The 12,014-nt window shown below is 43.6% G+C and overlaps 2 protein-coding genes across 8 annotated transcripts in view; one reads left to right on the forward strand and one right to left on the reverse strand.

The window, feature by feature from the left end:
* The window catches only part of SNRNP25 (small nuclear ribonucleoprotein U11/U12 subunit 25), a 176,133-nt gene that overhangs the window by 28,467 nt on the left and 135,652 nt on the right, over window positions 1-12,014 (forward strand). For 2 of the 5 annotated variants that reach the window (XR_012161176.1, XR_012161178.1), the window contains exon 7: window positions 4,355-4,998. The exons of 1 other annotated variant lie outside the window; for it this stretch is intronic. The gene's annotated coding sequence lies outside the window, so the exon portion shown is untranslated. Of the gene's footprint in view, window positions 1-2,628; window positions 3,036-4,354; window positions 4,999-12,014 lie in introns of those variants that run through there. 2 more of the 5 variants (XR_012161175.1, XR_012161177.1) reach the window with 1 other exon arrangement.
* The window catches only part of RHBDF1 (rhomboid 5 homolog 1), a 116,337-nt gene that overhangs the window by 26,482 nt on the left and 77,841 nt on the right, over window positions 1-12,014 (reverse strand). For all 3 annotated transcript variants that reach the window (XM_073362664.1, XM_073362661.1, XM_073362662.1), the window contains 3 exons: window positions 9,824-10,030; window positions 9,086-9,208; window positions 8,747-8,907 (listed from right to left, as the gene is read on the reverse strand). In XM_073362664.1, coding sequence (XP_073218765.1) covers window positions 8,747-8,907; window positions 9,086-9,208; window positions 9,824-10,030 — 491 coding nt within the window. The remainder of the gene's footprint in view (window positions 1-8,746; window positions 8,908-9,085; window positions 9,209-9,823; window positions 10,031-12,014) is intronic.

Below are 12,014 nucleotides of genomic sequence, written 5' to 3' on the forward strand. Positions count from 1 at the left end.
AGGTATTATAACTGTGTAGAGTGGGGTCTTTTAGGAAAGCCTGTGACACACTGGTGATTAATATCAATGAGAAATCTCTGCATTAACACTATATGCAAATTACAAATACTCACTGATATTACATTTTACAGTCTGTGACCAAACAAAGGGAGAAACAGGTCTCTACCAGACAGGGAAAGGCAGCTATCTATCTGTCCCCAATGAAATTAAGCAAGGTGTGACCAAAAACAATGGAAGCCCCATTAACACAGAAATCAGCAGGTGGATGGGAATCCCACAAGAAGGAAAGACCTTGAGGTCATCCTGCCTGTGATATGTAACCTATCACTTAAATCAGCTTCTGTGCAAGATAACTGACAGACAGCTAATGTAACTCCAATTCTTTAAAAAAGGGCTCCAGAGGAGATTCTGGCAATTACAGGCCAGTAAGGGTAACTTCAGTACCAGGCAAAGTCATTGAAACTACAGTAAAGAAGAGAATTATCAGACACATAAATGAACATGATATGTTGGGGAAGAGTCAACATGGCTTTTGTAAAGGAAAATCATGCCTCACCCATCTATTAAGAATTCTTTGATGGGGTCAACAAACATGTGGACAAGGGTGATCCCGTGGATATAATGTACTTGGATTTCAGAAAGTTTTGCAAGGTCCCTCACTGAAGGATCTTAAGCAAAGTAAGCAGTCATAGAATAGGAGGGAAGGCCCTCTCATGGATCAGTAGCTGGTTAAAAAGATGGGAGACAAAGGGTCAGTTTTCACAGTGGAGAGAGTAAATAGCAGGGTCCTCCAGGGATCTGTACTGGGACCAGTGCAGTTCAACATATTCATAAATGGTCTGGAAAAAGGGGTAAACAGTGAGGCGGCAAAGTTTGCAGATGATACAAAATTATTTAAGATAGTTAAGTTCAAAGCTGACTGAAGAGAGTTACAAATGGATCTCACAAAACTAGGTGACTGGACAACAAAATGGCAGATGAAAGTCAATGTTGATAAATGCAAAGTAATGCACATTGGAAAACATAATCCCAACTATACATACAAACTGATGGAGTCTAAATTAGCTGTTGCCACTCAAGAAAGAGATCTTGGAGTCACTGTGTTCTCTGAAAACATCTGCTCAATGTGCAGCGACAGTCAAAAAAGCTAACCAGAATGTTAGAAACCATTAGGAAAGGGATAGATAAGAAGACAGTAAATATCATAATGCCACTAGTGAAACCCATGGTACACTCACACCTTGAATACTGTGTGCAGTCCCATCTCAAAAAAGATAGATTAGATATAATTGGAAAAATACAGAGAAGGGCAACAAAATGATTTGCAAAAAGAAAAGGAGGACTAGTGGCACCTTAGAGACTAACCAATTTATTTGAGCATAAGCTTTCGTGAGCTACAGCTCACTTCATCGGATGCAACAAGTACTCCTTTTCTTTTTGCGAATACAGACTAACACGGCTGCTACTCTGAAACAAAATGATTGGAGATATGGAACCACTTGCATATGAGGAGAGATTAATAAGACTGGGACTGTTCAGTTTGGAAAAGAGATGACTAAAGGGGGGATTTGATAGAGGTCTATAAAATCATGAATGGTGTGGAAAAAGTGACTAAGGAAATGCTATTTACCCCTTCACATAATACAAGAACAAGGGGTCACCGAATGAAGTGTAGGACTGGAAGGGATCTCAAGAGGTCATCTAATCCAGTCCCCTGCACTCAAGGCAGGAGTATGTAATAACTAAACTATGCCCAACAGGTGTTTGTCTAGCCTGTTCTTAATAACCTCCAATGATGGAGATTCCATAGCCTCCCTAAGCAATTTGTTCCAGTGCTTAACTACCTGGACAGTCACCAAGTTTTTCCTAATGTCCAACTTAAACCTCCCTTTGCTGCAATTTAAGCCCATTGCTTCTTGCCCTGTCCTCAGAGGTTAAAAAGAACAATTTTTCGCCCTCTTTCTTGTAACAACTTTATATGTACTTTAAAAGTGTTATGTGTCAGTCATCGTTCCCCACCTCGCCCAGACTTCTCTTCTCCACTCTAAACAAACCCAGTTTTTTCAAATTTTCCTCATAGGTCGTGCTTTCTAGACCTTTAATTATTGTTGTTGCTCTTCTCTGGACTTTCTCCAATTTGTCCACATCGTTCCTGAAATCTGGCACCCAGAACTGGACACAGTACTCCAATTGAGGCCTTATCAGTGTGGAATAAAAATTAATAGGCAGCAAGTTTAAAACAAACAAAAGGAAGTATTTCTTCACACAACACACAGTCAACCTGGGGAACTTGTTGCCAGGGGATGTTGTAAAGGCCAAAAGTATAAATGGGTTCAAGAAAGTACCAAGTAAGTTCATGGAGGATAGGTCCATCAATGGCTAATAGCCAAAATGGTCAGCGATGCAACCCCTTGCCCTGAGTGTCCCTGAGTCTCTTACTGCCAGAAGATGGGAGTAGACAACAGGTGACGGATTTCTCTATAATTGCACTGTTCTGTTCATCCCCTTTGAAGCATCTGGCACTGGCCACTTTGAAGACAGGATACTGGGCTAGATGAACCATTGGTCTGATCCAATATGGCCATTCTAACATTCTTGTATTATCTTATGTTGCCTCTCTAAATAAAGTCACTGAACTCTGGAAGATATAAGCAAGGACAGAGGTCATCTTTGGCATCCATCACCAGACAGACACAAGGGCCCAGAGCTCTGCAAGCTGAAAAAGATGGGCCCTTCAACCAAGGAGGGGCTGAAGCCACTGGAAACTGAATATAGGTGAGAAACCTGCTTAGGCCAAGACCTTTCACCTAGGAAGACAAAAGAAGCCAGCCTCTTGTGCTTTTGTGGAAGGCCCTGACTGAGGGAAAGTCAACCACGGCTGGAAAGAAGAATGACTGATGAGAGAAACCATCTTTAACAAAGCCTGTACCTTGCTAGATTAAGTTTTAAACTTTAGATATGTCCTTTCACTTGTATTTTCTTGTAACATCTCTACTTTTATTTCTTTTACTTGGCATCACATAACCTTTGTCCTATTAATAAATTTGTTTTTGGTTATTTTTGTGGTTTTTTTCTTATAAACCAACTCAGTGCTGTGTTTGAAGGAAGGGTGTACCTCTCCCAGTTAATAAGCTGTAATGTGCTTTTGTCTCTTTAAAGACGCAAACAAACCTTATTACTTCTCAGAGTGGCCCAGGAGAGGGCTGGACATTTCAGGGCACACAGTTCTGGGAAAATTCAGGATTGGGAGTGCGTTGGGGTCACCTTGCAAGTAGCAACCCAGGTTGGCGGAAACCACGGTAGGGCTGTTGTGCTGGAGGCAGGCTGCTGGAGTCAGAGTTGCTGCTCCAGGGATGCACAGCATACAGACCTGCGTGTTCGTCTGCTGATGTCCAGGCTGTAAGCCACAGCAGCAGGGCGTTACAGGCAGGCCCCTCACTGAACTGCACTGCACCCCAAAATGTGACAATGCCTGTGCACCACGCACCTCAGATTGGAGAATTCTTGCAAACAGTGTCCGTTGGTCGGTGCCTATCCCCTTGCCACCAGTGTGCTCCACGCCGAGGATATAAGAGGTGGTGTGGACAGATGCCTCTCCAGTTCCGTCTCTCCTGTGAATGCAGACATGATCTGAGGCAGAGGGGAAGGAGGATGGGTAGTGGAATACCTATAAGAACTCCTGCTACCACAAAGTAAATTCCCTTTCTTCTTCAAGCACTGGTCCCTGTGTGTCTTCCACTGTGGGTGTCTGGCAAGCAGCACTCAGAGAGGAGGAGGATGCAGGTGGTATGGCTGCCTGTAGAACCGCCATTCTGAAGGATGTGTCAGCGGCAGAGTCTTGGGGTGGGATCCAAACTCTTCAGAGTGGACTCTGCTCTTGTGCTTATGAGAGAGTCCCTTGCTCTCATGTGGAAAACCTGTCAAAGGGTCCCTGGCCTTGCTCTTTCCTGCTCCTGTGTCAGGTCTTGTGCTAGGAGGCGTGCTCATCGATGTACGGTGGGGTCCCCAGCCTGGGTCCGACTCAGGCCTCACAGCTTTCACCATGAGGTGCTTTTTAAGTTGGAGTTCTGGGTCTGGCTGGGGAAGGAGTGGTACATATTGCACTTGGTGGAGATATGCACTTCTCTGAGGCAGTGTATGTATCACTGGTGGTCATTGCTGACCAAAAAGAAGCAGGGAGAGGAGACATTGTTTCCAAATACAGGTATTCTGGGCATCATCTAATTCCTGTACCAGGGAGGCAGGAGGTTTTCTGGGAAGGGGACTTAAACTACTCACTAACTATACTAATAAAACCCATTAACAATAGCTTCACTACAGAGCTAAAACAGTAAAATCTTTGACATATTTACAGGTTTGAAGACAAGGACGAGGCTGAAGAGAAGGGAGAAGCTCCAGACACTGGAGATTCTGAGTCAGGCCAGGAGGCAATAAGAAGGTACTTTAGAGGCAGTTGGTGCACACAGCCTCTTATGGCCTTGGAGTGGAGCGTGAGGATGGCAAAGGCAGAGGCGTAGGCAGTGGACACTGCTTGCAAGAACTCTCTGGTCTCAGACGCATTTGCAGCGCATGCTTATCCACAGTGGATGACACATAGGGGCTACCACTCAAAGAAGAACCAGAGCACAGCCCTAGGAAATCTCTTAACTGGTTCCTGGAAAGCCACCACAACAGAGCATGAGCTTAGGGTGGCTTTATGTTCTCTGGTATCTTCGAGTGATTGTTGTGGCTACCAGTAGTATCAGACTGTGTCCAATGGGGATCCACTGCCCACCACATCACTTAGTTGTGGTGTGGTGGGTAGTGAATATTGTGAGTGCTCAACTCTTTGGAGTGTGCATTAGGGAAAGAAAGAATCCACAGAAAATTAATAAGTGCACAAATAACACCCCCAAACTTTCCTGTGTGTTTGTAGGTTAGTTTCTGTGTTGCAAAGCATAACAGATGATGTTTTAAATGCTCAAAAGAAATTGAATAAAATAATCTTTGTAACCTTTAGGGATTCTCAGTGTATGAATGATTCGATACAAACCCTTCCAAGACACTCTGAGAAGAAGACTGTGTTACGTGTCACTTGGAAAATCATTCTTCTCGATGAGCAATATGGATTCAGATTTGACCTGTGGCCTAGCCTTGAACACCTCTTCGACTCTTGGGAGTTTGAGGCGTTTCTATGTGTCTTTAGAGAGAGGTACTGCCCTCTAAATTTCCTGCTATGAAGTCTCTGATTTGGTTTATGACCAGGCGCATACCTGACTCCCTGAACTGGCACCTTCAATAGTTTGATACCGTTCCCTAGAGTCTGAATTAAATCATTTTTGCTTTGATAAATAAAACCATTAAAATGATATAAAAATGGAAACACTGGGAATTAGTTTTGCCCAAAAATTGGATCTCATATTCTCGTTGGAAAAGTGGTGAACTCCCAGTATTACTTCCAGCATCTGTGTCACAGCTGGTAACATTCTCAATAACATGACGAGGGAAAGCGTTAGCACAATGAGATGGATTGTGAGCAGCAGAACCGCGACAAGGTCCTTCCCCATGTCTGCTGTGCATTCACACCCTGGTGAACTGATAGAGCCAAGAACAAGGCTGCCCTCTGACAGTGTGAGGTGCCAGTTACTCAGGGAGTCTCTGACTTATCAGGAAACAAAAGGAAATGACATAGTTTGATTCCTTGCTAGGGTGAGGAACCAGTTACTAAAAGGAACAGTCACAAGATTGAAATGCCCGCAAGCTGCATGGAAATTTTTTTAAAACACCATAATAGAGGCTCAAACTATATGTATACCCCCAAATTAAAAAAATAAATAAAAAGGGAAGCAGACCCAAAAAATGCCACCATGCCTAAACAGAGTAAAAGGAGTGGTTAGAGACAAAAAGGCATCTTTTAAAAACTGGAAATCAAATAATACTGAGGAAAACAGAAAGGAGCATAAATTCTGGCAAGTCAAGTGTAAAAGTATAATTAGGCAGACCAAAAAATTTTTTAACCAACTAGCAAAAGATTAAAAAATTGCTGTTAATTTTTATAAGTACATCAGAAGCAGGAGACTTGCCACATAATCAGGGGGCCACTGGTCAACAGACGTGCTAAAGGAGCACTCAAAGAAGATAAAGTTGTTGCAGAGAAGCTAAAGAAATCTCTACATGGATCTTCACTGCAAATGATGTGAGGGAGATTCCCACACGAGCATTCTTTTTAGGTTATATATCTGAGAAATTGTCCCAGACTGAGGTATCAATAGAGAAGGTTTTGGAACAAATTGATAAATTAAATGGTAATATGTCACCAGGACCAGGGATATTCACCCAAGACTTCTGCAGGAACTCAAATATTAAATTGCAGAACTACTAACGGTGGTATGTAGCTTAGTGCTTAAATCAACTTCAGTACCAGATGACTGGTAGACAGCTATTGTAACGCCAATTTTTAAAAAATGCTCCAGAGGTGATCCTGGCAATTATAGGCCAGTAAGTCTAATTTCAGTACCAGGCAAAATTATCAGACACATAGATGAACATGATACATTGGGGAAGAGTCAGCCTGGCTTTTGTAAAGGGAAATCATGCCTCACCCATCTATTAGAATTCTTTGAGGGTGTCAACACGTGGACAATGGTGATCCAGTGGATATAGTGTACTTGGACTTTCAGAAAACCTTTGATAAGGTCCCTCACCGAAGGCTTTTAATCAAAGTAAGCAGTCATGGAATAAGAGGGAAGATGCTCTCATGGTCAGTAACTGGTTAAAAGATAGGAAACAAAGGGTAGGAATAAATGGTTAGTATTCACAGTGGAGAGAGGTGAATAGCAGGGTCCTCCAGGGATCTGAACTGGGACCAGTGCTGCTCAACATATTCATAAATGATTTGGGAAAAGGGGTAAACAGTGAGATGGCAAAGTTTGCTGATGATACAAAACTAAAGATAGTTAAATTCAAAGCAGACTGGGAAGAGTTACAAAGGGATCTCACAAAACTAGGTGACAGGGCAACAAAATGGCAGATGAAATTCAATGTTGATAAATGCAAAGTAATGTACATTGGAAACCATAATCCCAACTATACACACAAAATGATGGGATCTAAATTAGCCGTTGCCACTCAAGAAAGATCTTTAAGTCATTGTGGATAGTACTCTAAAAACATCCCCTCAGATGTGCAGCGGCAGTCCAAAAATTTAACCAGAATGTTAGGAACCATTAGGAAAAGGATAGACTATAAAACAGAAAATAGAAATCCAAGCTACACCCATATCTTGAATACCGTGTGCAGTTCTGGTTGCCCCATCTCAAAAAGGATATATTAGAATTGGAAAAGACACAGAGAAGAGCAACAAAAATGATTATGGGTATGGAACAGCTTCTCTCTGAGGAGAGATTAAAAAGACTGCAACTGTTCAGTTAGAAAAGAAATGACTAAGAGGGGATATGACAGAGGTCTATAAAATCATGAATGGTGTGGAGAAAAATGAATAAGTGTTATTTTCCCCTTCACATAACACAAGAACCAGAGGTCACCCAATGAAATTAATAGGCAGCAGGTTTAAAACAAACAGAAGGAAATGCTTCTTTACACAACGCAGAGTCAACACGTAGAACTCATTGGCAGGAGATGTTGAAAAGGGAAAAAGTGTAACTGTGTTCAAAAAAGAATTAGATAAGTTCATGGGGGACAGGTCCATCAATGGCTATTAGCCAAGACAGCCAGGGACCCATGCTCTGGGTGTCCCTAAACCTCTGATTGCCAGAAGCTGGGACTGGATGCCAGGGATGGATCACTCAATAAATTGAAGCGTATGGCACCAGCCACTGTTGGAAGACAGGATACTTGCTACATGGACAATTGGTCTCACCCAGTATGGCCATTCTTAGGTTTAAGAGGAAACTGAAGACACAAGGTTCCATCCATGCATCATGGTCTTAAAGCACCAGGTCTTCCACTTGCTTGGTTTCAAATTAGTGTAATATCACCTACCATGTTACCCCATGGCATTTGAGCAGGACAATTCATAGTGAATATGGCTAGAGGTAGCCATTCTATCTACCGGTCTTCATGCCAATACCCTAGAGGACTGACATTCACACACTGCATTTTTGCCATGTTCTGCGCTCTTGGCACTCATATAACCCATTTAAACTGGTCTCTGTTTCCCCTTAAGAATGATACGGCCTCATAAACATGATGTGCAGGAACCCAACTTCATCATGCTGTTGTGCTGACTAGAGTTAAGTTAGCAGAGTTAGCCCTTCATATGCACCAATTGTCTACTGCTCTCTGAAGTCGGACACTGTTTCTTAGGTAAACAAGAAGATTTCAGGTATGAGATAAACAGAGGGGGTGTCACACAGATTGTGCAGCAGCCCTGGGGATTCTCCTCCCAGACAGACAGGAATACTGGGGCAGTGGCCTCTGCAGCCCCTCAGCCTTTCCATTCAAGGCCCTCAGCAAGAGGGCTAGTATTTAGCACTAGGCAAGAATGTGTGTGCTCTGCTGCTCTAGGCCTGCACTGAGCTAAACTGAGTCAATTGAGCTGAGGTATCAATCATTGCACAAATCAGGCCTGTGTATCAGATCCATTCCGAGGAGTACCAGCAGCGTCAGAGACACTAACTCCTCTGGGCTTGTCTTCACCATGAGCAATGGTGGCTAAGGCCTTTCAAATTTGTGGTGTGAAATGTCCTTCCCTTCCCAGATTCGGGACCACAGATTAGATTCTGCCAACTGTCAGGAAGATACTCACAGCATCAGGTGGCTTCTTTCAAGTTCATTTTTGTCTAAGGCACCTCCTGTTAGATCGGCCTGATCCTGGGGTTTCACCTCAGAATCCTTGATCGCCGCTTCAGATGGAGATTCAAACACTTCATCGGGGTATGTAGAGAGCTCCTCATGGAGGACTCCTTCCTGGGCAAAGAAACATAAGTCCTGTCAAAGACATTCCAGTGACTTATTAGAGCAAAGCAACTCAAAAGGAAGCTCTGTCAGGAGTGGCACCTCTCCCTTGAGCCCACACATACTGCTGGGTGATAGAGTTCTTACAGCCTTTGGCTACTGGGGACAAAGCCAGCACTGCTCCCCTTACCCGAGCAAAAAACGAGGTGTCCAACTCATCGGGGAAATCCACCGTGTCCTCCTCCAAGAAACTAGCTGGGGTGAAGCTGCGTCGCTGAGCCCTCCTCAGGGTACTGTCCTTCACAGAGCGGCCCTGGAAGAGAAGGGAATAGCATTCAGTCACAGAGAAATTTGACCCCACAAACACCTAAGAGTTCTGCAGACCCTGCTTCTTCAGAGGCTTAGCTGTGTCAGGGAGTCACCAAAGTAAGTGCAGCAGATCCACCAGCAACTTGACACCCTTCTAGTGAGACTTGTGAATCCCATATACTAGTATTTCCAAGATGGCAGCACCATCCCTTTCAGCTGAGCTAAATGGTGCCTTCTGCAGTATATGAATGCTCTAACATGCTTTTTACAAAGGACCATCACCCATTCAGAGCCTAGCTTTTCCAAACTTCTCATCCAATCAGAGCCTAGAGCTTAGCTACTGCTAACCAAATTTTGTAAAGAACATTTGAGCCTGTTTGTTGTCAAACTTGAAGCACTCAGACTGACAAACTCTTGGCAGGTCTTTATCTGGTCTACTCCACTTCCTTCTAGGCATGGGCAGGAGACACAGTGCAAAGCAGTCAGAACAGTGACTCCCCAAAATGACATAGTGGAGTCCCATTTTACACCTCCTCCCACCTCAGGAATCCCATAGATGGTGCCTTCACCCGAGACCTCCACCCTGTCCCCACAGGAATCCTCCTCAATCAGACAGTACCTTCACCAGGGCTGCTGCTGCTCGGAAGCTCATTTTGGCCACTGATTCCCGTTTCCGCCGTCGTGGTAAGCGATTAAACCCAGACCGAGAGCTGGTGAAGGAGCACAGTGATGTGGCACCTGGAGTGATTGGTGTGTGAGGGATGCTGTATCCATCATTATCATCAGCCATACGGAATGCTCGGCCTCGTGCTAAAGGGTCTACAATCTGCAGACGAAGAGAGGATCTCAGTTACTGTGAGAAACTGGGAAGATCTCAGCATGCTCTCAGGCAAGGAGCAAAGGCCTGTGCCTCATTCTTGGGGCCCTTTTCTCCCCTCAACAAACACAAAGAAACATAGGAACTGCCAGACTGGATCAGACCTGGGCTTCATCAAGCCCAGTATCCTGTCTCTGACAGCTGCCAGCACAAGATGCTTCAGAGGAAGGTCTGGGATAATCTGTAATCCATGAAGGTCACACCGTGAGCCCTGAACATGAGGTTTTACATTCCTTCCAAAATTTTTATCATTAACTGTAATAAATATGGATAAAAACACTATCCAGAGGAGTGTCCAATCCTCTTTGACTCTTCCTAAATTCTTGGCTTCACCAACGTCATGTGGCAGTGAATTTCACAGTCTAATTATCTGTTGTGTGAATGAGAGTTTTTTCTAGGCCCTCGATCACTCTTTGGCTTCCTTTCACAGATTCCAAGGCCAGATACCACTGCGATCATGTAGTATGACCTTCTATATAAACACAGGCCAGATAACTTCCCCAAAATAATTCCTAAAGTAAATTTCTTCTCTGAGACCCCTCTCACTGTTCAATATCTTTTTTGAGAAGGAGTGACCAGTGCGGCATACGCTGTCGAGATGGACTCATTTACACAATGCATAATAATGTTTACAGTAGCATTTTCCATCCTGTATCCTAACATCTTGTTTGCTTTCTGGACCACAGTTGAACAGAGGTCTTTATTGAGCTGTCCTCTGTGATGCCCTGGTCCTTTTTGTGATTTAATACAGCTAACTTAGAACCCTGCAAGATGTGTAAATAGTTCACATTTTCCCCCTCCAATATGCATTACTTTGCAGCACATACCAGCATCGAATGTAAGCTACATTCACCCAGCTTAGTTAGGTCTCTGAAATTCCTCCATTCCTAAGCAGCAGAACACAAAACTCCTTTCTGGTCATCACTGCTGTTCTTTAGAGCTGGTCAAAATTTTTAAGCCAAAAATTCTTCTCACCAAAAATTGTGGTTTTGTTGAATATAATTTTTTTTTTGTAGAAAAAGGTCATCTTCAATTATATTGTTCAATATTTCAATGGAAAATTTTGAAACAAACTGAAAATTTTTACTTTGTTTAGGTTCAAATTGCATTTTTCATTTCGTTTTGGATTTGGGCGGGGGGGAGGGGAGGTGTTTCCTTTCACTTCCTTTTGGTTTTGGTTTTTTAAATACTCCCTGCCCCTTTTTTCCCCACCAGAACATGACTTCAGTGGGACTATCTGAGATAGTAAAGTAAAGCTCATGTGTGCTTGCAAGATTGGGGTCCAATTTTTGAAAATGTAACCCTACCTCACTCTGCAGACAAGGTAACCCAGCTGGAAGCCCAGGGAGGCAGCAGGAAGGAATTCTGCAGAGCAGCCCTTGGCTGCTGGTTACAGGATCCCTGGACTGGAACCTGAGATAGTGGGAGGGGACAGGCTCCCTACCAACCACCAGGGAAGGTGGCATGAATCCCCTGAGAAAGGGACATGGATGATAGAGAGCCCTGAGAAACGGGAGTGAGGACACAAGGCCCAGTGTCAGGGCTGAAGATCTGATACAAGGTCTCGGACTTGGTTGGACTCTTCTGGTACCCTGGCAGAGGTTGACTCAATTGTGACCTGACCAGAGGGCCGAGTTACAAGAAGAGAGACCACTGCAGCGCCAAAGCAATGGGCAGCTGGATGTGCCAGATGGGGGAGAGACACTACACCATGCTTAGCCACAAGGAAGAACTCCAGCAACGAGTGATCTCCTTCAAATCCACAGAAAATTTCATAGATATTTTTCATTTATTGCTGACTATTTCCAAAATAAGCAATCGAGTCAATAATTTCTTTAAATTTTTCAATTTTTTTTTTAAATTCTACCAAGTGACTAAGCTGACCAAATTTTTCCCCCCCAATATTGCTTGTTTATAAAATGGAAAATGATAA

The sequence above is a fragment of the Lepidochelys kempii genome, chromosome 10, assembly GCF_965140265.1.
Source record: "Lepidochelys kempii isolate rLepKem1 chromosome 10, rLepKem1.hap2, whole genome shotgun sequence".
Taxonomy (NCBI): domain Eukaryota; kingdom Metazoa; phylum Chordata; order Testudines; family Cheloniidae; genus Lepidochelys; species Lepidochelys kempii.